A 24,991-nucleotide genomic window follows, 5' to 3' on the forward strand; every position below is an offset into this window, starting at 1 on the left:
TTTTCTCTGTTACAAGTAGATTTACCCACTCTCATTACTTGAGGAGGCTTACAAGTGTCGTCAGCATGGCCCTTGTATCGTCATCGCCCTCGCTTTCTCCGTTAATACCCTCAAGTAGAAACTCCAACGTCTTGAGAATCTTGCTATATCCTACTTCCCGCTGCACCTTGCTCCGTACTCCACCATCCTCAGCAACTAGCCATGCTAGGGCTAGGTCAATGTTATGCAGTGAGAACAGACCTGCACTCAGCTGGTCCGTCAAGAATTCGTCTTCTACAGTTTCATTCGCATCACTAGGCAGCTTGCCGTCTACCGCGCCGTGCTTGCTGTCTACTGCAGCTAAAGATCGCGCAAAGCTCTGTCGCCGCTCAATCAACTTGCCAAGCTTCTGGTAGTCCTTTTCGACCCATTTGGCTAGCAGACGAATGCGCTGTGCTTCGTCGAGTGGAAGGAGCCGCAGCATCGACGCAAACAAGCTCAGCAGATGATCCAGCATGTCGCGATCTTTAGTCTTGTAGAACGCCGCAAAGAGTGGCTTGAGCCCGGCAGCATCGACAACTCTCATGCAAACTTGCGTAGCCGTAGTAGTTGATTTAAAATCAGCCTTGTTATCTGTAGCATGGTCAAGCAGGCGCAGGGCAGGTGTCTTGGCCTTTTTGGAATCGGAGATGAGAAGTATACATAGCTCAACGCCTTCAGCTTCAAGGAACTTGGCTTTGCCTGCATCCCCGTCTACAAGGCATACCAGAATCTCGAAGAGATTCCCTAGGTACTCCTCTTCTGCACTGCCCTTGGCCGGGTCTTTGCGGCGGTATGGTGCTACTAGCTGCAGGACCGTGTCAATGGCGTTGAGTGAGACTAGAGAAGTACAGGCCTTTTTGCTGCTCTGGGCCAGGATCGCGAGCACCTCGGTGCAGTATTGAGTGTTTTGCGAAACACCGGTGGGTTCAGACTTTGATGCGCGGGTAAGCAGGTAGGTGACAAGCGGCTTGTGTGTAGCGACGCGCTCTCCAATAGTGCTGCGACCTGAGCATAAGTTTTCCAGAATCCATAGCCCATGGTAAACACCCGATGAGTCTGCCTCATCGTCCTCGTTGAACCGCACTAAATTCGACTGCAGTAGCTCCAGGAAATCGGCATCCAGCATAGGTGTGACTAAGGCATCCCACTGGTCTTCAGTAGCCTCAACCTCATCGTCTGTTAGCTCGCCTAGGAGCTGCAGCACATCGATAGCAATGTCTGTGTTTTCGTGGGCTAGTAGGCCAACCAAACTCGCGACGCTACCCATCTTGGCAAGCTCCGTGTATAGTGCAGGGTACTCGGCGAGGATTGACAGCGCTTTGATGTCAGCATCGAGGTCTGCCTCACTAGAAATAAACTTTTGCGGCTCGCCCTCAAACCTAGCCCGCAGCTCGGCATTTTTATTGATATGTTTCTCCAGGGCGATCACCTTGCGTCTCAGCCACGGCTCGTCAATGTTCTCAACTGGTGCGTCGTCGCCTTGCACATAGTCGAGCACTTCCTGCTCATTCTTACTGATACCACCGCCAAAGAAGCGCCCCTCTTCATCGTCATCATCGTCCTCGGGAATTGCGGGCCCGATGTCTTCGTCGTCACCTGGTGGCAGAGCCGGCCCAGCCTCAACATCGTTATCATCGGCTTGAGAGTGACGTGGAGTCGTGTTGCCGGTGCGGGCAGCCTTGTAGATTTCGTCTGAGGGCACATATTAGCGTTGTAATATCCACGGAGACACAAGATTGTGTATTCTCACTTGGATCACGGATAGCTTCGTTTTTGCGCTTGCTACCTGATGTCTTCGCACCCTGTGGTTGATTACGTCAGCATCGAGCTCAAATTACGGTAGGCTTCTTCAACTATCCAAGAATACATAGAAAAGCCAACGACTCACGTTAAAGATCTCATCTATGCTGGCCATGGTGACTTTCAAACTGGCGGCTTTGGAGACAGAGACTAAGATCACTCGGTTGAGATTCCTTGACAGCTTAACGCATGCATTTATCTGTATTTACCACGAGGCTGACGGTCACCCCTAGCGACAAGCAGTCTAAAATATCAATGAAAACAAAGGCCCCACTAATTCTTTACCGAGAATCACAGCCTTGTATTCACCGAGACTAGACGATTGTTGGTTGGTCCAGAATTGCTATAAAACTATAAAACTAACATTCGCTAACAAGCCATAGCCCACGTTTCTGACCTGCTCTAACTCATATTTCGTTCATTGTTTCATTATTTTTACCAGTTTGTATTCCTAGTTACAATGCCGCCTACAGTGGTTCTTATCCGTCATGCTGAAGCGGCTCACAATGCTACAGATAAGTTTCTTGCTCATTCTCTCTTCCCTCCACTCCCACTGTGCTTCCGCAAGCTAACTATCCCATACGTAACCATGACCTACGTGACCCTTGCCTCACAGAAAAGGGCGAGGCCCAGTCAAGAGATCTTCATGAAAACTTGAAACGGCGCTTCGCCGACTTGGACCCCAAGGATGTAGCCATCATCGTGAGCCCTATGCGGCGAACAATACAGACGGCATTGATTGCTCTAGACTTCTTGAGGCAAAAAGGAGTCTCGTTTGTTGCTGACGCAGATTGGCAAGGTATGTCTTGTCTCCGCACTTTCTGCGTACCTAATTCGTGTACACGCTTATTGTGTTCTAAGGTTGGCCCAAGCAAGTGGCGGTCAACACAGACCAGCGAGGCCAGAACCTATATCACACCATGCCCCATTCCACACCAAAGTAGCGCTATGAGCAGTTGGAAAAGCCCATGCTGACTCGATACTAGAAACCACGGCAAAACCTTGTGACACTGGCTCAGATATCGCTACTCTCAAAGCCGAGTTCCCAGCCATCAATTTCGCCGACGTCGACCCTGTCTACCCGGACAAGACCTCCCCTGCTGGTCAAAAGTACGCCTGGGGCCGGTCTGCGCTGCTTGCGCGTGGCGCACGAGCACGTGAGAGTCTCAAGAAGCGTTCCGAGAAGTGGGTCATCGTAGTTTCACACTCAGGCTTCCTACGTCAAGCAGTCTGCGGCTGGTGGTACTCCAATGCCGACTATCGCATCTTCGACTTTGTTGGCGAGGCTGGCGCTGAGACTAGAACTGAACAAGAAGCAGATGCTGAAGTTGAAATGACTGGGCTAAGACTGAGGGATGAAACTAAACAAGGTGGTATGGGATGGTCATGGTATAAAAAGGTGCAGTTGGGCGAGGGTATGAAGCCAGATGCGGTGGAGGCGACAGAGCAGCAATAAAGAATCAAACTCCAAGCACGTGTAAAAAGCGGTCATTTTTCTGCTTATAAATTGCCTTTAGATTGATATTTAATATCATGGCAGGTTTTACACACTCTCCATGTATCTCATCACACAACTATCGTACAACTCTCATACACATACATACAACATCGCATCGTACATCCTCTTTCTCCCTCCGTATCTACTTGGCCAAGAAGCTCTGGAAAGCTGCCTGGTCAATGACGACGTTCCCTACGGCACGCAATCTCTTTCGACCCGCCTTTTGTTTTTCCAAAAGCTTCTTGCGACGAGTGATGTCGCTAGCATGCAGCTTAGCCAACACGTCCTTCCGGAAGGGCTTGAGTGTCTCTCTGGCGACGATTCTATTTCCAGCAGCGGCTTGAATAACGACCTCTACAAAGGATTAGATTGGCGTTAGCAGACAAAGCTAGGGGCTTGCTAGAGTAGGTATCCTAGGGAACAAGACTTACCAAACATTTGTCGGTCCACATGCTCCTTGAACTTGGTCACCCACTGTCGCCCAATACGCTCACATTGAGAGTGATGCACAATTCGACAGACCGCATCGACTGGGACCTTGTTCACCAAAAGCTGTAGCTTGACCAGGTTGCTTTCTCTCCAGCCGGCATCTTCATAGTCCAACGTGGCATATCCCTTCGTTGCGCTCTTGAGTTTGCCAAATAAGTCATCGACTAGTTGTTGCGCCGGCATATCATATTTAAGAATGACCTGCGTAGAATGGAAAAACTCAATGCTTTTCTGCTCGCCGCGGTTCGATTCACACAGCTCAATAACCCGACCAAGATACTCCTCTGGCAGCGTTATTGTTGTTGTGACATAGGGCTCCTGCAGCGTTCCCATCTTCAAGTGCATAGAGTTGTCTGGGAACTCAGTCGGGTTTTCGATAATCTCTGTTTTACCGTCAGGCCATATGATCTTTGTTGGCACGGTCGGCTCTGTAATTATAACGCTCGCACCATGTTCTTGGCGCAGTCGGTCCTGGAATACCGAGCAGTGTAGGGAACCAAGGAAACCTAAACGCCAGCCAGCACCTAGAGCCTCAGAGTGGTCCTTCTGTAGAGTGACGCTACGATCGTTAAGAACCAATTGGCCGATGCTCTCGGCGAGTTTGTGGTGGTCACTTTGGTCAACTGGGAATGCAGCTACAAAGACCATGGGTTTTGGCTCCTCAAAGCCCGGATACGGTTCAACCGTATCTTCCTTACCAGCGAACGTAAATGTATCACCCAGCTTAGCATCCTGGATGCGCTTCATGCCAGGATTGAAATAAAGATATCCAACCTGCCCCGCTCGTAACATGCTTTGTGGGACGGCATTGGGGTACTGTATACCAACTTCTCCTACTGTGTAATGCACGCCTGTACCCATGGAAATTAGCTTGTCCCCTGTCTTGACAGTGCCGTCAAAGAGATGGACAAGGCAAACAACGCCACGGAACGTATCATACCAAGAGTCCACCAACAGCATCCTTAGGGGCGCATTAGCGTCTCCAACAGGATTCGGGATCTGCTCGATAACCTGAGGTAAAACTGCCGGCACGTTCTTCCCAGTCTTCGCTGACACAAGCACAGCACTCTTACGGTCCAACTCAAAGGTGTTTTCGATCTGGTCTAAGACACGCGGCAAGTCAGCTGATGGCATGTCAATCTTGTTGATCACAGGGATCAGAGTCAAGTCTTGAGCAAAGGCCAGGTGGAAGTTTGACACTGTCTGTGCCTGTATGCCTTGACTGGCATCGACGAGAAGCAAAGCTCCACCACAAGATGCGTATGACCGAGTAACTTCGGCACGAAAGTCAACATGTCCAGGAGTATCAACAAGATGAAGGAGATAGTCGAGGCCCTTGTAGTTGTAAATCATCGTACAGGTCTGCGCCTTAACGGTAATGCCTCGCTCGCGCTCAACGTCTAGTTTATCCTAAAGCACCGGAAATGTTAGCCAATGTCCATCTCTAACAGAAAATACCAATCCTGTATCCCTTCTATTTTTTTTTGTCGCATAACATACCAGAATCTGCTTATTATCGGCATTTGCCAGAATTGTGCCAGTATATTCCAGCAGGCGATCGCTTAGTGTGCTCTTGCCATGATCAATATGAGCTACAATGCAAAAGTTCCGGTACCTCTCGATTGGAATCGCAAGAATTCTCTGCTCTATTGCCGTAGGTGTGCGTGACGATGGTGTTGACACTGCCGCTGTCGCCGTGGCAGAATGATATCGTTCTTGGCTGGCTATCCGGCACCATCCAGCCGACAGCTCTATTCTTCGTTTCTTTAGCTGGGAACCGAGGCTGGGAAAGCTGCTTGCTGTGGCCCATTTCCCTATGGATACATGCTGGGCTCGCGTTTGCAGCCGGCCTAGCACGGAAGTTGAGAACCGCCAATGCATCTATGGTAGCCTCTAATCTTTCAGCTAACCCTAAGCCGCATCGGGCGAGAATAAGGAAGGAAGAAAGAATGAAGTAGAGCTGCAAAGCCCGGTGTGCAATATTTTGCTGTGCTGCAGAAAAACAAAGCTGTATGGCGAGGTACCAAGGCAATACCAACAACAAGTATCAATTTTTGAAGTTCTGCGAAATTTCGTCTGTGCAACGTCGTTATTGACCGAGCATACCGAAACTAAGCCAATTAAAACATAGCACTGTGTGGATTAGTCATTTTCGGTAAGACTCGGTAAGACGACTGGACATTCTTTCGACAACGGTCCACGATGAATGAACCAGTCCAGTCCATGTTCATGATTACCTTCCAAAAAAAAAACAAATAAACAAACAGCCTCAATATAATATACGCCCAAAATGTGTGGACGATATGCACAAGCTCTAGTTAGTCTCCGTCCCTCCGCCCTCACGAGTAACGCTCACTAACGCCTTGTCAACAGCGCCCTTCCCAGGTCAGGCGACAGCTACAAGAAGAGAACATGGTCATTAATGAGGCGCCTGAAGACAACAGCCCCGATGCGCCTAATACAACACATAATTTTGCTCCTACAAATCAGGGCCTTGTATGCCGTGCTAATAGTGCACACTTTGTACGACAAGAGTCCTCGGATGACAACGGCACTGCCCCTGAGCTAAAAACGCGCCAACATTACAAGCTCCAAACGATGAAGTGGGGACTTATCCCATCGTGGACGAAGCATCCACCAGACTACAAGTTCACCATGCGGACAATTAACTGCCGCTCTGATTCGCTGGCGGGGTCATCCGGAATGTGGACGTCGATAAAGACACACAAGCGCTGCATCGTCATCGCACAGGGCTTCTTTGAGTGGCTGAACAGAGGGACAGATAAAGTACCCCATTATGTCAAGCGAAAAGACGGTAAGCTGCTTTGCATGGCTGGCTTATGGGACTGTACACGTTATGAGGCTGTTGGCTCGCCCTTACCCCACAGCCGCGAGGAGCTATACACGTACACCATTGTCACAACAAATAGCAATCCGCAGCTTCGTTTCCTGCATGATCGAATGCCCGTGATTCTAGACCCAGGTTCGGATGCGCTACAGATGTGGCTAGATCTTTCTAAGACAGTCTGGGAAGATGATCTACAAAACATCCTACGTCCTTTTAATGGCAAACTTGAGGTATACCCAGTAACCCGTGAGGTAGGCAAGGTTGGAAAAGACTCCCCAATGTTCGTGGTGCCAGTGAATAGCTGGGAGAACAAAAGCAATATTGCCAATTTCTTCCAGGTATCAAGCATGAAGAAGGAGGGGTCTCCAACAACGACAAGTAAGCTATCCACTGAGGAATCCAGTCTCAAAGCGGCCAAGACAGAGCCATCTCAAGATCCGGGTCCTCCAATGGATTCTACCAAGACTGCTAATACTGTTTCTCATAAACGCTTTGCTCCCAATGAACCACCAAGATCCCCTTTACCTCCTTCAAAGAAATGCAAAACTTCAATTCAACATTCAAGCTCAAATCAGCAAACTGTTAGTGCTACACAAAGCAGCAAGCTTAGGGAAAAGCAAACGGGTCTAAGCAAAGCGGGTGCCAACAAAGGCCATGCAAAAATCACCAGTTTCTTCGGAAAGTCATGAGCAGGGGCGACCAGCAATTCAAGGCTGTTTTGTGTAAGTAAATACAGGGCTGCTGCAGTGGCAATATACCTACGTATCAGCAAGGATCAGGAGACGACATGGCGGCCAGCTTGGATGCATGTATGTATGTATACAGGATGCTTGATCCCCCTACTGACTCGTCTCTTCACACTCAATCTTCCCTTGCTACACCTGGTCCTTCGTGGTCGTCAATGCAGTCTCCCATAGTGGAAGACTGCATTGCCGGAAGTAAACTACATCAAAAGAAGGATTTAGAGCAAAGCCATAGTACCATGCGTATCACTTATGTTGCGGTATTTCTTGGTATTGCTAGGATTACGTGAGCCGTCTGGTAGAAGACATCTAGAAGGAGAAGGCAGCCTCACTACCACCCAAGAGACACACAAAGAAGGCAAAAGACAATGGCCAAGACGTGGGAACGATAAGAGGCTGCACTAGCCAATAGAACCCATAAGTGCCAACTGTGTGTGGCTTTACTGGTCTTCAGCTAGTCCCCCACCCAAATATTTTGGTGCCTATTTTAGAGAGCCTGTTTATGCACTTTTGACCTATCCAATAGACGCACGCAACGCCAGCACACAATTCGTTGGAAGACAGCTAGCAGCGCCAACACCACTAACAACTAACAAGGCTACTAGAAGTCAGAGAAGCAAGAACGGCATTGCAACCCAGGCCTATGCAGGCTGTATTTTGCTCACGGGCAAAGGCCCTCAGGATCGTGACTGCGTGTACGTTTTGGAGATATATAGCTAGCCTTAGGCTGAGATACATGACGGCTGATGGTTAATACAACAATACAAGAATGAAGCTGGCTCGGTAATGTCTGTGTCAGTGGCTTCGATAAGCCGGAGGTTTGCCAGCAAGTCCACCATATGGGCAGACATGCAAGGACGCCTTGTACACGATTAAGCAGAACTACAAATGAAGCAGTAGTGCAAATACCTTTTGAGTGTGTACCTAGACTTATGTACATACACGAATGGGGCATGGATATATACAGGTACACGGGTATACAGGTACGAAGGTACACGGGTACGGGTACGGGTATACGGGTACATGGGTACACAGGGATCGGTCAGGTTCGCAATTCTGCCTGACCCAAATAGATGCCAAAACCCACTTCAATCCAAGCATATTGATTTCCCCTAGAAGCAGCAAGTACTCGGATTTGTCGGGCACCACGTGAGGCTGTAACCATGTGGCGTTAAGCCTGCCAATTGGGAACAAATATATGAGAGGAAAAAGCACAAGCTAAATAACGCTGCTCATGTGAGGCTGAGGCTGGGGCTCAGGCAGGGGCTGAGATCTGGAGATAGGTCTACTTCCCCCAATCGGCCCAGTGTTCTTATTGCTCACCCGACTTGGCAGCGAGCGAATAAGAAGCCGAGTCGAGGACTTTGACATAAGTGCAGCTGTTGGGCCGTACTGTACAGGGACCAAAAACAAGATCTAGAAGCAGCGTCTGTGTTGCAGTGGAGCCTTCTCACTGATATCCATCCCTTTTAGTTTCGTCATAACAGGGCTTGGCTTACTTACCCCCATAGAGCCAGGAACAACGCCGAGAACCCCTCACCACATCTCGCCCGTGCTCTTAACGGCGAGACCAGGGCCAAGATAGAAATGAAGCCATTGGTGCGGCGGCCACGGCAGGGAAGCGAGGCATCCCACGTTGAAGCTGATGAGCGAAACAACAACCATGTAGCCCCTCTTGTGTCTAGAGCCCCCCCCCTCCTTAGCTCCGCCATAATTGTCAGTAAGGAACGCGTTTTCGTTTCTAATGGTGCAAGACAGAAGGCAGCCCCACAATCAGATCAAAGCTCAGCGTATAATGTACAGGCAATGTACAGGCAATGTACAGGCAATGTACAGGCAATGTAGCATCACACTTGAAAGTCCCCCCGTGCTAGCCCCCTATAATCAGACGTAGTCTGCGTGGCCTGCGTGGCCTGCGTGGTCCTGCGACGGTCTTAACATGGAAGCCGGCGAATCAAATGAATATCGGGATCCTAAAAGCCATCTATCGTGGGGCGTTCGAATCAGGCCTTCAACTGTGGCGCTCGATCAAAACCAAAACACCCGGGGCGGGGTAGACAAGTTTTGCTGGAGGATTGTGGCTAATCAGAGGGAAAATAAAAAATAAGAGAAAAAACTAGGACAGAAAGCAATGAGAAGGGGAAAGCTCTCAGGGAAAAATAGAGACAAGAAGCGGGGAAAGAGGGCGACAAAACAAGAAGGAGCGTACATGGAATGGCTGGTCTGGACTTGACCGTAGTCCTCAAAAGAAGTGGGGTACTGTATGAGATTTGGCGGCATAGGCTTTCCGCCTGCAATCCATTCCTGTATCTATTCCCGCATCTTACAGATGTCTGTTCTGTATGTCTGTTCTGTATGTCTGTTTTGTATGTCTGCTGACTCCTCTCTCTTAGGCCGTAGCCGCCTAAGGCTTAGCTGTTTGGGCTAGCAAGAACACATAGCAAGCCTCTTTTTTTTTTTTTTACACACAGATAGCTGCTTGACGCTCAAGGGCGCCTTGAGCATGGACACAAACACTTGACAAAGGAAAATGTGATGAATAGCCTGCCGCTCTTCTAGGGTATGGAAGGAGCTTGAAAAAAAAAAAAAAAAAAAAAAACAGAAAAACCCTAGAAACCTGGTGATGAGTCCGGCCAAAAGTGGGGTCTTGCGACAGCAATGGAGCAGGCAAGTTGCATTTTATGTACTTACAGTGCATCCGTGCATATATAATGTACGTTATCCCGTACGTACATAGGTCGAGTGCAGGAATGCAGGATAACAATCTCAAGTGGGGCCCTCGAAATAAGATCAGTATAGGGTGGGAAGCAGGAGTAGAGACAAGAGAGCAAGCTACCTTATACCACACCATAGAACATCAGAAGCCAGGCCTCTAGCTGCAAAACGGTCTACAGCTACCCCCTTAGTTTGTGCCATCTCATTCAATCACGAGGATTAAGGCTTGCCTAGGCTTATACTACTTACTAACTAGCTCACAAGTCATGTCACTTGACGACAAGCTTAAGACACAAGTAAAAAGTACTAAGCTTAGTTAGGTAGACACTAGCCTACACGCTTCGACAGACCCCACGATGCGCTATACCCCTTGCTATAGCATACACACCCAAATAGGTATCCAAAAGTATTCCAGAGATAAACACACAGGAAGTAGTGAGGTTTTAAGCCACTGTCCTTCTTGGTAGGATACGATGTCCCAACCGTACCCAGGAAAGTATATTTTCCCCAATACAGCAGCCCAAAACTGAGGCAATTAGTTTAGGGTTAAGGGTTGGTGAGTTTACAAAAGACCCTTGAGCTTGTATACCTGCCCCCACTTTGTTTGTCGAAGGCGAGAACTTCAGCTTATCCCATTGGCCAATCAAAGACAAGCCTATCAGTTTAGCCCAGTCGTTTTGTCGATTTCTCTGTTGCTTCCCCTCTTGCTTGTTTGTTCTACGTCGTGACTTTATTTCAACCACGCGAGCTATTTCTTGGTTTGATGTAGCAATTGAGCTCTTTTCTGGTTTGAGTCAATCACGGAGCGCACATAAGGAAAGAACCACCAATTACAGAAGGAGAGCAAGGAAAGCCCTTTTTGTTGCATCAACACCCCCTCTTTCTGTGTCTCCCCTCTCTTCCATCCTCCCCCTCTCTGCCTTCCTCTTCCTCTTTCCGTTTCCCATCTCATCCATGATCCAGCATTGGATTTGAGGTACATAAGTATGTACATATGTATGTACTCGTGTTTCTATATACGGTTTTCCATATCCCCCCACTCCCCGTTTGTTTACATGTTTTACTTCTCTAACAGCTAGGCTAGACATGGGCACATGAGACCACGCCCGTACAATGCGGGCGGGCACAATTGAGCCTTTGTCGTAGTGGCTCAACTCTATTCTTTGTAGCCTCGCCTGTCACCAGACTAGCTGACTCAGGGTCTTTTTTTCACTGCACTAGCCCGTCTTGGGCTGTGTTTGCTTGCAGCTTAGGTAAAGATAAGGAGGCTGCTACAGTGAGTACAAGTCAATCAGGCTACTACTCTTTCAAGGCGAGAGCAGCTTCCCTGCTAAGCTTTGCTTTGGCCAGCCCTGGTGGACCTGCAAAGAAAAGACAAGCGGCAAGGTAACTCTTTTCCCGTCCGAACCAGGCATGAACATGGACATGAGCGTGTAGCTTGTATCTTGTACTTGTATATCCCGCTCTAATGTATGTACACATAATAATAATGATCAATACATAAACAGCAATTGCTTTCCCTCTCCTTCCCTCCCATCCATCCCACCCATCCTTCCTAAATCGTCACTTGTAAGTATTTTTTGTCCACATAACTACCTGCCACCTATCCGCCCACTTTCCTACTTCGTCGTTCATCCTTATATCCCCTCTTGTCTGCATTCTAATCCCCCTCTTTGTTCTCCCTTTCTTCTTCTACCTAAACTAAGCATATATCTCCCTTTATTAGCTCGCCACCCCTCCAACCCCAACCTTGATATCTTGGTGTCTCTATACTTATTCATTTACCTGCATCGCTTCTGCATCTACGGCTGCTTTGCCTTGCTGGAAGTGCCACCCAACAAGCTGTCCCTCAACATCGGACCGCTGACTGGCCCAATTAATTTTGGTCCCAGTCGCTGATAATTTCCATCATTTTCATCATTTTCGCACTTTTTTCTCTTGATTTATTGATTGATTTATCCACTCATTTTATCGATTGTTTCCTCGCTGCTGCTTATCCTGTTCTTCCTGTCTTCATCGTGTTTCCACTTATTTGTGGGTGACCAACCATAATTGCTTGCAGTCACTTGGGGTTTCTTTCCTCTCTGCTTCATTTCTTCAACTATCTACTCAAACATCTACCCTCTTCCTTTCTATGCTTGCTTCTACTCATTCTGCCCTTCTTTCTCGGTTTTCTCCCCTTCCCTCCCTCCCCCAATTCTTTGTCCTATTTTTCTTATTTCTTCGCTGTCTTTTGCCCTTCACCTCTTCTTAAACAGTCCATGATCCTCATCCCTACCCTGAAACTGAACTAGCTAGAATCATGAGCTCACGAAGCCCTGAAGAACATGAAGAGCAGCATCGAAGGCGAGCTAGCGGCGGTCGGAAATCAACTTCAGCCTCCATGAACACAAAGCCCCATCGGTTCCGGGTGGACTACCTGAAGGATGACCTTGACAACGGCAATAATTCTGCCATTGACTCTGATACTGATTCGGCTACCGACTTAGGACATCGCGATGTTGGCTATCGTAGTCACCGAGAAAGCGATCCTAACCGGTCTTGGAAGTCCCATGGCCACCACCACCCCCCATCACACCATCGGAAACGGACCACGTCGAGTACTTCCCGTACCAAAATGACCGCTACCTCAAGCTCCACCGACCCTCTTTATCCAAACCCGCCATCACATGTTCGAGCCGGCTCTAAATCTATGCACCGGACCCCTGGAACTCTATCCGGTCTTTCGGGGTCTTCTTCAAACCCTGGCCCAAGTTCATCGTCTAAGAAGAATCGAACCAAATCCTCGTCTAGCCGTGCTAAAGGCGAGTCAGAACCAAGCAGCAGCCATCGTCGCAAGTCAACCTCAGCAAAACATGCATCTACCACAGCAAATTCAGATCACGTACCATCTGCAAGATATCCGTCCCCGTCCAGACACGAAAGACACTCCCAACGCCGACGGAGACATGGTTCAAGACATGAGGAGGAAAACGCCGGCATCGAATCTAGTGAAGATGATGATGATCAAAGCGTAGTTTCTATCGGCGATGCTGACACTAAGCTTGACCAGCTAAACATTAACCCCGAGATCAGTTCTGAGAGTGATGGTGAAAAGTCCAACTTGAGTGGTGACGAGAGCAAGGATCGGCCTTTGTTGACGGCTGGCAATGAGGATGAGCAGGCCAAAGAAGATGCTGCTGGCCACAAGACCAATGCCGGAAATCAAGAAAATGGCAATGATTATAGCCAGGATACACAACCTACCGACACAGAAAGTCAGCCAGATAACGAAAATAAGCAGCTTGTTTCCGTTGATCCTGACCGATTAGAAGCCGGAATTGAGGCCGCCACTGCTAAAGAAAAAGAAGCCCAAAGTAAAGATAGCTACAAGAAACCCCGCCATAGGAGCACACGTAAGAACAGTCGGTCTGTTCATGAGCCAATGAACTTTGGTAGTGATATCGAAACTGGCCCTAAGCCCAAAGTACCCTCGCCACCTGCGAGCAATCTTGGCACTAACAATGATACTGCTGAGTCAGATACGCATGGAGATGCCTCAGACTCGGAGGCTATACTGAGAAACAAAGGTCATTCTCGAAAGACATCTAACCGGTCTAATGGCAAGTCTTCTTCTCGTCGGCCTACGTCTACGTCTGAAGGCTATATCCGCCCTTCGTGTATGGAATCCATGACCCGGCCCGTGGCCGTACCCCCGGGGGCAACACCCACATCCGAACGTCGACGTCGGTCTCGTCTGTCCACTGGAGACTGGGTTGAGTACGAACCCTCAGGCTCCATAGGATCTGATCATCGTGGATCTTTCTCACGTGGTTCTCGGCCTTCTAATGAGTTCTTTCCACGTCGCTCCTCAGGCTCAGGGTCCTATGAGAACAACCGTGAACGTGACCGCTCCTGGAACCCCCATGCTGGGTCTGGAAATTCGTACATGAGCCAGTCTCCTGGAAATGGGGTTGCTATGGAAAGTGATTCTGATGATGGATACGCCAACGGAGATCATAGTGAGCAAGTTCATCCATCGCCTCATAGAAGCTCGAGACATCGACCCTCTCATTCCCAGCATTCATCTACCCCGCCTAAGCCACACTTTCGCCGGCAAAGCGTTGCTGATCGCTCTCGAGAGTCTTCGGGTAGACCTTCTCTTCCTATTGCCCCCGAAGTCCCATCACCACCACAGGAAGGCTTTTCCTCTCGCCGCCCCCATGCGCCTACACGTACGGTTTCCAACTCTAGCAGTCACAACATAGAGGCTCCATCGCCACCTCTGTCCCAATCGCAGAGCAGCGGCCTCAATAACAGCGACAAGCGCCGTCGTCCTTCGTACAATGGAGTACGCCCAGGAACATCGTCGCAACAGAGATCCAACTCGGCCATCCCCGAGGAAAGTGACTCTGAATTCAATTATACCCGTCTACGTCGTCCTTCTATGCATGATGAAGGTTCTGCTACAAGGCCCTCGGCCCGCAGAGGCTCCGATCGACACACCAGACCCCCGCTATCATCTATGCATACAACACGCCCTCCAACTGTCCCAACTGTCCCAACTGTCCATGAAGATACTCCTGAAGTTTCTGACGGATATGATGAATTTGGTATAAACCCAGCTGCAACAGAACTAGATGGACATAGTGACAATCAAGATGCAGAGTCTAGTACTGAATTCCCGGAGGACATGGAAATGATCACTGAAGATCATAGGTTTCTCAAGACACGGGAAAAGCTCAGCGGTTTACTTCTACAGCAGTTCTATGCGTGGTACAATGGGGGTCCCGTAAGATCCCCACTTGGTGGGCGCTTTGAAGGATCGTCGAGTCGCCGGGCTCGCGGCAGCTTCCGCGTTGAAGAGATTCAACACGAGGCTGAGGAAGGATTTTCAGGTGGACAATCAGCAAGCACCCGCCGCCGCAGCATGCCTTCTATTGATCCAGCTTTCGCGTGCCCCTTTACCAAGTACAACCCACCCCAATTTGCTGGCTGTGGAGGGTTTGTGCTCAACGACATGCATGACGTGGAGAAGCATCTCAAGTGGTGCCATCGGAACACCATTTCATGCCCGCGCTGCATGAAGACATTCGCCAGCCATTTAGCTCGTGACAACCATTCGAAGGAGGATCCGCCTTGCCCTGCACGATCTGAACGTCGTCACAGTGGCCTAAAGCCCCAGGTCCGCCATCGCATTTACAATATTGTCGATGAAGGTCGGGGAAGCGACTTTCAGAAGTATATGGCAGTATACCAGGTGATCTTCCCAAGCAGTGAGATGCCCTCTTCGCCGTACATTGATGGCGATATTCTTCGCGATCTCAAGATGTTTAAAGAATGGTTTTCTCGGCATGGAGAAGACATAATCCAAAATTACTTATCCAAGAAGCATCTCCTCTCCAGCCACGAAGGGAGTGAGCTTGAAAAGGATTTGCGCATTTTTAACCGCACAATGTGTGAAAATGGCTGCTACATGCTCTATAACGAGTGGTTAGAAGGCTCCGGTAACAATAATGCGTTTATGCAAGGGAGCGAGTCGCCGTGGACAGGAACGAACGACGGCTCAAGCAATGGTTTCAGTCCCCGTACACCCTTGACCGCTGGCACCTCATGGAACAGCTCTTGTCCTCTGCCCCAGGGCAGCAGTGGTGGGGTTAGCTCTGCTGGCAATGGTAGCCGTGAAGGTTCTATGAGAGACTCAGGTGGGCAATATACGCCCACAGTTCCCTCGAACCGTCGGTCGGCAAGCGGTTTTGACGAACGCTACGACCATGCCCGCGCGGCCCCTCGTCGCCAAAGCATATCTCGCAACATGACCATTCCCCCTGGACCGGTTTTATCTCCACAAGCAGCTTTTGGGCGATCGGGCCAGCCGGCGTTGACACCTCAAGGGCCTGCCCTCTATATGCATGAAGACGAGTACATGCCATCACCCGGAGTTAATATGCCCGGTATGCCTGGCATAGGCAATGGGATGGGGCTTGGCATGAACATGAACAGCGGGCCGGGCCCATACTACGAGACATTAGGGGTATTTGATGGGATGGGGTCTTTGCCGATGGGAGGTAATTTGAACATGAATATGGCGGCGGAGGAGTACAGAGACAATGGATATTTCCCGGGACGAAGCCAACACCAGTCACGCTATCAGCGATAGACTGGCCGGGCGACAGGGAAGCGAGAGGGTGAGAGTTGCTTATGATTTTATGGTTTTTTTTTTCATGTTTGTTTTACTTGCTGTTTTTCTCTTCTTTGTTTCTATTTTTGGGAAAGGCTTTTTGCTTTTTTTCCTTATTTCTTCTTCCTATACAGCCATACATAACATTTACAATTTCATAGGTCGCATATTTAACATCACAACGTCAGTTACAGTGGTACTAGTGTTACGTCGAAGCTCAGAAAGCAAACATTTGGTAGAGGGTTTGGCAACCCTTAGCTACGTACACAGAATATAAGGGAACAGGAAACACGGATTCGTTATTTGGAGGCTGGACATTTATTTGTCTTCAAGTGTGCTACGGAGGACAAGAAAGAGACCTCTGCAGACTCGAAGGGAGAGAGGAACCGGCAGGAACAAAGCAAGCAGGATAGGGCCGTGTTATGCGATGTTGCTGATAGCCGTGCTCTAGTTGGCGACCTACCAGGAGAAGAGATATTCACGTTATAGAGGACTGTGAAGGACGAAACAAGGAAGAGCAGGTCAAGCCAGAATGTCAGGCCCCCCCCTGGATTCTTGCTTCCTCAGTCTTCTTCTTTTTGCTGGTTACTTCTATTCCCGTTGTTTCACGTTTCTCGAGTTCCAGAAAAAAAGAACGATGGACCCCCTTTGGGCTTGGCTGCTCGCCTTGTTTGGCTGGGGCTTGGACCACAAACTTACCACAAAACCAACACACCCCCATGAAAAAGGCCGATCTTTGTCCTGAAACAGAGTCAAACCACGAGCCATGTCGTGCTCTGCCGTGTGAACCAACAACACAAGCACAAGTAGAGGCTGGACAGACCACAAGTTTATTTGAGCTTCCTGGCCTCGTTGATGGCTCTCTGGTGATATCTTCCCGTGCTGCCTGAGATGATGGATGGATGGTGGTTTCCTGCACGCTGAGCCGTGGTAATGCTAGCCGTGTTAATAGGCGTCGTAAGTGCTGTGAGCGTTGTAGACATTGCATTATCCGTAACCGCGCTATCTTCACGTACGTTGTGCTCCCTTTACGGAGCCACTGGTAAAGCTTCATCATCGCTGCCCTCCTCTAGTTTGACCTCTTAGTGTCTGTGAGCCGGCGGGCCCCTCAACTCGTAGAAAGTCTGTGAGTTTTTCTTTGGGGCTTTGTTCGGGGTTGCGAGAGAAATCACAAGACAGCGGCGCAGCTCTTTTTTTCTTTTTTTCTCCTACTATTGTTGCCTGAATGTTTCTCGACGTTTCTTTCTCTCTTCTTTATTTTTTTTTCCTTCTCTTCCTCATATCGTTTCTCTTTTCTTTTTTTGGTTGTTTTCCATTGATAGCTGCGCGTTCTTGTTTTTTTATATCGAGCCTCACCAGACAAACTAGCAAGACGGGCTGGAACTTGCAAGTCTTCCCAAACTTGACTGAATGCTCGGAAATCCTGGATCAACGCCGGCAATCTTCTCTGTTGCCTGGTTTCGCTCCTTTTTGCTAGCTAGCCGTTAGCTGCTGGCTTGCTGACCTGGCTGGCTTACTGTGTCTCGGTGTCTCTCTTCCTGTTGGACGACGCCTCGCATTACACATATACGACATACGCACATTTGCACGCATATACATAGACACAAGTATACACAGCACAAGCACAGCAGGATTTCTATTCTCGTCCATCCGTCCCATAACACAGGTCTCACCCTTCTTTTGGCTCTATGGGAATCGAAGCCGTCCATCGAGGGTCTAGTATTGGGTTTGGGAGTGGCCCCAGCTCCAGTGGTCGCAGTGGTCCTCACAGCGGCCCTAGCAGTGGCCTAGGCGCTACATCTGCTGCAGCCCCGGCGGCTACAGGAGCCCAGCATGCTACAACTGGCAGCGTTTCAGCAGGACACAAGTCCAGTCCTAGGCCTAGTGTCTCGGCTGCCTCCACGGCCGCAAAAAATACAGGCGGTCCTCCCGCCACTTCCAACACCTACTCCATCATTCCGCGGACTTCTCCCCCCCGTGGCCTCCCCCTTCAGCGCCCCCATTAGTGCCTCTACCCCCACCACCACCGCTGCAAGACCCTGTAGCAGAGCCCCTAAGCCCACGTTCGCGTCCACGCTCACAATCACAATCACGATCGCGACTGCGATCACGGCCACCCCCGCCATTGCCGTTAAGGCCGTCCTCACCTCCATTAACGCAGACACAGGCGCAGGCAAAAACACAGTTGCAGTCGCCACAGCTTAAACCTCACAACACGCTATCTCGGGCTCGCTCATTTCTGCGGTCGCCTTCGCCGTCACCACTGCGGTCATTGTTCCGATCGCCTTCGTCTGTTGCCCTTTCGTCGTCGACTTCTGGGGCGCCGCCTACACTCAAGGCGTCTTCAAACCTACAGTCACAGTTCCTGGTCCCAGAGACTTCTGGTTCTGGCACCGCCCCAGAACTTCCAAAGAAGCCACAGAATCAGGTGTACCAGCAACCCCCCTGTCGTCGCCCATCGCTCCAAGATGGTCGGAATGTCGCTCAGATCCCGAGCCAAACGAGCCAAACAGGCCTAGCCCTGTCCCAACAGGGCCTGTCCCGGTCTCAGTCGCAATCCCAGATTAGGGCCCCTGGCTACCAGCAGCAGAAGCATCGGCAGAAAGAGCAACCAAAGCCGCAGGCGCAAAAACTGATGCAGCAGCGTGTGGGCGATGGCGATTCCAATTCTACTGCTACCAACACTGCTCTTGCTACAGCCACTAAGCCTCCTATCGTTGCTGTTGCTGGCTCTGGTTCTAGTGTCGGTGCAGGCGCTAGCACCGCCAGTACCACCAGCTCATCCAGTTCATCTGCTCCCGCTCTTGTTCCGTCTCTATTGCAGTCGTCTCCTCCTCCTGCCCGTAAATCATCGCTGTTGCCACCACCGCCGTCACATCTTTCAGGGGGCAGTAGTGGCCGCAAGCTACTGCTGTCATTTTCCTCACTTACTTCGTCTATACAGAATGCCTCAGGCAACAGTAGTGGTGGTGGTGGTGCTTCCACCAGCTCTATTTCCACTGAGGCGGTTGACGTCGCTGTCGGCAATAGCAGCGCCGCAACATCTGTCGCTACCACTGCTAGCTCTATTCCTGGTCCCCCTTCTGCCCCTGCTACACTCCCAGTTACAGCCAGCGCGCAATCTCCTGCTGCTCTTCCCATGCTTCCTCCTCTACTTCCCCCTCCTCCTCCCCCCTCTCTCCCTCTGGTGTCTTCCTCGTCCTCTTTCTCTGCTTCTTTATCACCACCCTTACCCTTAACCCTAAACGTCCAGCCCTTGTCCCCAGACTCTCCTACACCTCCGCCTCCTCTACCAAAACACTCGCCGCCAGGACTCCCATCTGCTGCAGAATTGCCATTTTCGGCTGCTTTTGATAATAGCAATAATAATAATAATAATAGTCCGCAGCAGCAGCAGCAGCAGCAGCAGCAGCAAGAAGAAAAAGAGCAACAACAAAAACAACAACAACAACAGCAGCAGCAGACCCAGCAGAATCACACCCACCACTACCACCACTACCATCACTACCACCACAACCAAAGCCACGGCTCTTTGCATCGTAGGCTCTCAGCGGCTTTTGCTCAGGTCCAGGCACCAGTGTCTTCAGTTTTAACGAGTGTGCATCACCGTTGGTCAATATCGTCAGGCACGACCAATACCAGTTCAACAAGCACTGTAACTGGGCCTATAGTAGGGGGTATAGCGGGCTCTATAGAAGGGGTCACAGCGCCATTGCCAACCCCTGCCAAAGACCCTGCATCGACCCCTGTAGCGCCCCCTGCCAAAGATAAAGATAAAGCTAAAGCCAAGGCCAAAGCCAAAGCCAAAGCTAAAGCCAGGGCCATAGCCCCCCCCCACTGCTGCCATTACTGCTGCTTCTGCTACTACCGCTGCTATAGTGGCACATCGCAACCGTTTCCGCAGCTCATCGTCCACTAGCACAGCTACTAACCACAGCACCGTTAGCACTGTTAGCACCGCTAGCGTCAGCACTGTCAGCACAAGCATTAGTAACGGTGGCAGTAACAGTGCTAGTAACAGCGGCAGAACCACCGCTACAGTAGCGTCTCCTCCTTTGTCAGCCCCTCCAAATTTTATCGCCCCTCTCCCCAGCATCGGCACTCCACCGCCAAAATTGCCCCCATTGCCGGCATTTGTCTCATCATCGTCGCTTTCAATATCATCGTCTGGCGATTCGTTTCTCTCATCATCGCTGCCATCAACGGCTGCAGCCTCGGAGTCATCGTCGTCGTTAATTAGCAGCAGTGCAGCAGGAGCAGGAGCAGGAGCAGGAATAGGAATAGGAGCAGTAAATCTGGCTTCTCACACCATTGCCAAAACAAACACTATATCCGAGAATTACCCTTCGAGCGACCACAAGAACCAGCAAAAGCACCAGAACAAGGAGATCAAGGAGGAGTCAGTGTCCCCTTTTACGCCTGCGTTTGCGTCTCATTCCTCGGCTGCTTCGACCTCGTCGATTTCTTCTTCCTTGTCGGCAGCTTCAGCTTTGCCCTCAGCTTCAGCTTTAGTAACGGCAAAAGCAACGACGAAAACATCAGCGGTATTCTCGCATTACTCAGCGCTGAAATCAGCACCAGCCTCAGCCGTACCAGCATCCAAAGCCCCTATTACTGCAGGCTATATTTCCACTGTCGCCAACACTGCCAGCGCCACAACTGCCAATCCTCCGCCTGTCCATTCCCATTCCCATCCCCAGACTCTCACGTTGTCTGCTTTCGGGCCCCTGAATATTCCTCTCCCCGAATCTCTGTCTCAATCCCTCGCCCGTGCCACTACTGCTACCATCGAAAACCCCTCGTTGTCATCGCCATCGCCGCCATCCTCCTCCCTATCGTCGTCGCTTTCATCGTCCTCATCGGGAGCGCCGTCTACTCACGAGAGCCTCGATCGCTCTAACCCTAGTCTCTTGCGCACCGCCATGTACAATGGTCATGGCTATGACTACTACAACCATACTGCCCATCACAACCTGCGAATCAACACTCACGCTGCCGTCCATCCGCTGCCCCTCGATCATCACGAGTCCAACTCCTCTGGCATGACGCCCACCCCCGATACTGCCATCCTAATGTCTGCATCTTACGATCGCTTCCAGGGCGGTGTTGGCGTTTCTGCCACCGCTTCTGCCACCCCTTCGGCCGCCGCCGCTGCCACTAGTACTCACGCTGCCCGTGGCTCAGATAACTATGCAACTTCCTCCTCGTCTGCTGTCACCCCTTCCTCTGCTACTCGAGCCTCAGCACGTTCCAGAACCAGTGCCGGCGATGGCTCACAGCACTCGTCAACGCGCTCTCGCAAGCTCTCGCAAAAGGAGATGCTATCACGGGCCCTGCAAAAGGCAAATACCGCCGTCGAACTTGACAATGTACAAAATTTTGAGGGCGCTAGAAGAGCCTACATTGAGGCCAGCGAGCTTCTAAACCAGGTAATTCTTCGGGTAGGCGTCGATGATGTGCGTCGTCGTCTGGAAGAAATTGTAAGTGCTGTTGGAGAGCTTGCTATCTTTGCTCTAGTTTTCCTCCCCCATGCTCATGCCGCTGCTGCTAACACCCGCCCTCTCCTCCCTTTGTCTCCCGGTATATAGCGTGATCGCTACACTTCACGTATCGAAGAGCTTGATGGCATGGACCAGCTTGAATACGACGACGAAAAAGAACTTCCTGCTCGGCCCGAACGCGATAGTGCCGATTTTATGCCGCCCATGACTTCTTCTCTCCAGTTTGACGATGATGGGGATGACCCCGATGAAATGATGTCACCCCGAACAACTGTCACCCATGCTACCTCTACCTCTATTTCTACTCCATCATCGGCCTCCCACTTTGTCTCTGGCGTTGGGTCGAACTTTTCAAGATCTCCCGGCCAGACTCCCGTGATGCTGCCCATACCCGAAAGGCCACACCGCCCCGGCCAGCTGAATTCCGCCTTCTCCACCTCGCCCGTGGGCGCTAATGAATGGCGGCCCATAGACAAAAGTTTTCTGCACCGTCCCGAGGATGAGCAGTATTTGCCCCGCCCCCTCTCGCCCTACCGATTACCGAATAGCCAGGGTCAAAGCCCCAGCTATGACTACAGCTACGGCCAAAGCCAGTCCCTCCAAGACACTAGCAGACTGAGCGCACGGCTGTCAGGAAATAGCCTGCATGCCCGTGCCATGAGCCAGGACTCGTGGCTGGACCATGCCGGCTCTGGCGAGTCTACAGTGTCGTCTCTGCATTCTCGGGCTTCGTCTATGCACCAACCCAGCAGACAAAGCCTGCAAATGCGTCCCCCCATTGCCCGTAGCGCCGATTTTGAGTTTGATGCGGCTTTGGATGCTGCTGTAGAAGCTGCCTATGACGATCCGTACGAACCTCTGACACCCATTGCACATAGACGACAACAATCAGCCGCTCAAGGAGATGATCCCGTAGTGCAAGCCATGCGCAAGGTTGAGCAAGCTAAAGAGCGTGTGCGGCAGACCAAGATGGAGGCTTCGAGGCTAGAGCAGGACCGCCAAATACGTGAACGTGAGCGTGAGCTGCTTGATGAGGATCGCCGATACCAGGAGATACAAAGCCAAAGCCGTCAATACCACCCTCATCAATCCATCCATAATAACCAGCCCTATAGCCAGGACTTGCCTCTTGAGACACCTTCTATTTCAGGCGGTGACTTCTTTGATGATGCCAACTCTAGTGACGATGAAGAGCAGATGCTAGAGGAAATGTCCATGGGCTACAAGACTGATGACTTCGAGACTACCAACGACCACGAGACGCACATTCGCGTCCAAGGCCAAGAGCAGGAGGACCCCTTCGGTCAGCACCAACCTGAGGCTTTTGCCGCTCGTACTTGGTTTAGCACAGGCACTTCTGCTCCCACCTCGGCAACCTTCCTGGGAAGTTCGCCATCTGAGGCACAATCCCAAGGTTCTAGCCCTAGTACTGGCCCAGGTCAAGGTCCGGTGATATCGTCTCCTCTCGTGCAATCCGAGCCTGTTGCGCCTCCACCAGACATGGTTCTTCCCGATCTCCCTTCTACTCGGACACGGTCCCGCGCACCGAGCTCCGCTTCACAGACCGTACGCAACCGCCGCTTGTCTGGTCAGAACCCGAAACAGTTAAGCATCGAGACGACGACAGTGGCGCCGGCAAAACGCCCATTCGATGCTAATGTTCAGATTACCGAAGTTCCTACGCCAAGTATAAACCACATTGAGGCTGATGCAGCAACAACCGAGGACCTATCTCAGCAGAATCCCTTGCAAATTTATGATGCAGAAGAAGAGTCTGCTTTAGAGGCTACGGGTAATGCTGCGGGAATTGTCCCGAAGCACCCGCCAACTTTGGCTCCTCCAATTCCAACTAGCAATAATGCCAACCTGAACGTGCACTCTACACCTCCCATGGGCTTGAACGAGTTTGATGACATGCCTGATAATGCACGCTCTGTATCCCCTATTTCTAGCCGTGTACTGCGCAAAAACTACTCTTCTACAAGTCTCCGCAGTGCCCGTACGCGCAACATGTCGGTCTCGAATATTGATGATATGCACGACCTGTCACCTAGCACCCCTGGAAACTCTTATATGGCAAGAAACGGCCACTATCCTACTGTGCCGCCACCGCATTCGGGAGCCTTCAATGACTATGTGAAGAATGACTCGGCCGAGGCTGTCTACTTTGCGGATATTGGACTGAATCATATCAACAGCCATTCAGCGAGTGGTGCCATGCCCATTTCACCACGCCCTGGCCATGTCTCGATTGATCCAAAAACTCCCGTGCCGTTAGAGCCTTGTCCAAACGACTTCATGCTCCGACCATTCTGGCTGATGCGCTGCCTGTACCAGACACTTTGCCACCCCTGTGGCGGATTTGTCAGTAATAAGCTGTTTGTCCCACGCGATGCCTGGAAGGTCAAAGGTGTCAAGCTCAAGAATCTGGACGACAAGATTGCTGCTTGCGATATGCTGATTGTTGCACTGGAGCGGCTTAGCCGTGTTGACACTAATGATGCGGACCTGGTGCTTGAGGAAATGCAGTCTCTTGAAATTGTGCTGGACCAGTTGACACCACAATTGGCACGTAAACTGGGCGGCGAAGTTGGCGTGCAAACACCTGGAATCCTTTTCCGCGAATCCTCTGCCAGCACTGAGGCAGATCAAAACTCGGCCGTGCCACGTTCAACCTCTGTATCTGGCAAGTCTGGCTCGTCATTTTCCTGGCGTCGTCTGCGTAGCAAGACATCTCAGGCTGGGCTCACCAGCCAATACACTTCTGGGGGAAGCGTTTCTGCCAATACGCGCAATAATGATAGCTTCACGGCCTATGGGAGTGGGACTGGCGGTTCTGGAGGCATGTCTAAGCGCGATACGCCGCCCGCTGCTGAGATGCTGCCTATGACTATGAACCCCATGGCTAAACCGCCGCGTCGTGACGTACGGAACGTGCAGTTTGGTGGTCCCAATGCTGCATATATGGAGACATTGGCCCGCCTGTTTGATGCCGCCCAGACTGTTGACCAGATCGCTCGCCAAGTCGAAGACCCCGGACTCAAGCACGCGGACAAGACCCAGGTTGGCCTTGAGCTGTGCACACGCCACGCTGCAGAGTTCTTTGCGTTTTATATTGTCCGCTTCGTCATGGCGGACCTAGCTCATCTACTAGATAAGTTCATCAAGCGTGGGACCGAGTGGGCGACGGCTTGAGTAGAGGAACGGAGGGCAAGG

At 50.8% G+C, this 24,991-nt stretch overlaps 6 protein-coding genes across 6 annotated transcripts; 4 read left to right on the forward strand and 2 right to left on the reverse strand.

Moving 5' to 3' along the window:
• Positions 1 to 34: 34 nt before the first annotated feature.
• HOO65_040260 (Beta-catenin-like protein 1) lies at positions 35 to 1,936 on the reverse strand (the record flags this gene model as incomplete). Its single annotated transcript, XM_071002711.1, has 3 exons — positions 35 to 1,713; positions 1,772 to 1,823; positions 1,910 to 1,936. The coding sequence occupies 3 exons, from the start codon at positions 1,934 to 1,936 to the stop codon at positions 35 to 37; spliced, it is 1,758 nt and encodes a 585-aa protein (XP_070859103.1).
• A 373-nt stretch (positions 1,937 to 2,309) lies between these two features.
• On the forward strand, positions 2,310 to 3,277 carry HOO65_040261 (putative phosphoglycerate mutase protein; the record flags this gene model as incomplete). Its single annotated transcript, XM_071002965.1, has 3 exons — positions 2,310 to 2,340; positions 2,438 to 2,620; positions 2,808 to 3,277. The coding sequence occupies 3 exons, from the start codon at positions 2,310 to 2,312 to the stop codon at positions 3,275 to 3,277; spliced, it is 684 nt and encodes a 227-aa protein (XP_070859104.1).
• Positions 3,278 to 3,461: 184 nt separating this feature from the next.
• Positions 3,462 to 5,618, reverse strand: HOO65_040262 (Translation factor GUF1, mitochondrial; the record flags this gene model as incomplete). Its single annotated transcript, XM_071002658.1, has 3 exons — positions 3,462 to 3,673; positions 3,751 to 5,218; positions 5,424 to 5,618. The coding sequence occupies 3 exons, from the start codon at positions 5,616 to 5,618 to the stop codon at positions 3,462 to 3,464; spliced, it is 1,875 nt and encodes a 624-aa protein (XP_070859105.1).
• A 480-nt stretch (positions 5,619 to 6,098) lies between these two features.
• HOO65_040263 (Embryonic stem cell-specific 5-hydroxymethylcytosine-binding protein) lies at positions 6,099 to 7,345 on the forward strand (the record flags this gene model as incomplete). Its single annotated transcript, XM_071002860.1, has 2 exons — positions 6,099 to 6,125; positions 6,182 to 7,345. The coding sequence occupies 2 exons, from the start codon at positions 6,099 to 6,101 to the stop codon at positions 7,343 to 7,345; spliced, it is 1,191 nt and encodes a 396-aa protein (XP_070859106.1).
• Positions 7,346 to 12,416: 5,071 nt separating this feature from the next.
• On the forward strand, positions 12,417 to 16,253 carry HOO65_040264 (uncharacterized protein; the record flags this gene model as incomplete). The annotated part of the gene is made up of 1 exon (XM_071000619.1): positions 12,417 to 16,253. The coding sequence occupies one exon, from the start codon at positions 12,417 to 12,419 to the stop codon at positions 16,251 to 16,253; it is 3,837 nt and encodes a 1,278-aa protein (XP_070859107.1).
• A 1,709-nt stretch (positions 16,254 to 17,962) lies between these two features.
• HOO65_040265 (MIT (microtubule interacting and transport) domain protein) lies at positions 17,963 to 24,970 on the forward strand (the record flags this gene model as incomplete). Its single annotated transcript, XM_071002447.1, has 5 exons — positions 17,963 to 18,279; positions 18,320 to 18,413; positions 18,466 to 19,870; positions 20,154 to 21,754; positions 21,863 to 24,970. 5 exons carry the CDS (start codon positions 17,963 to 17,965, stop codon positions 24,968 to 24,970), a joined length of 6,525 nt encoding a protein of 2,174 aa, XP_070859108.1.
• Positions 24,971 to 24,991: the final 21 nt, after the last annotated feature.

This window comes from Ceratocystis lukuohia, assembly GCF_044167205.1.
Source record: "Ceratocystis lukuohia strain C4212 chromosome Unknown Supercontig4_pilon, whole genome shotgun sequence".
NCBI classification, from domain to species: domain Eukaryota; kingdom Fungi; phylum Ascomycota; class Sordariomycetes; order Microascales; family Ceratocystidaceae; genus Ceratocystis; species Ceratocystis lukuohia.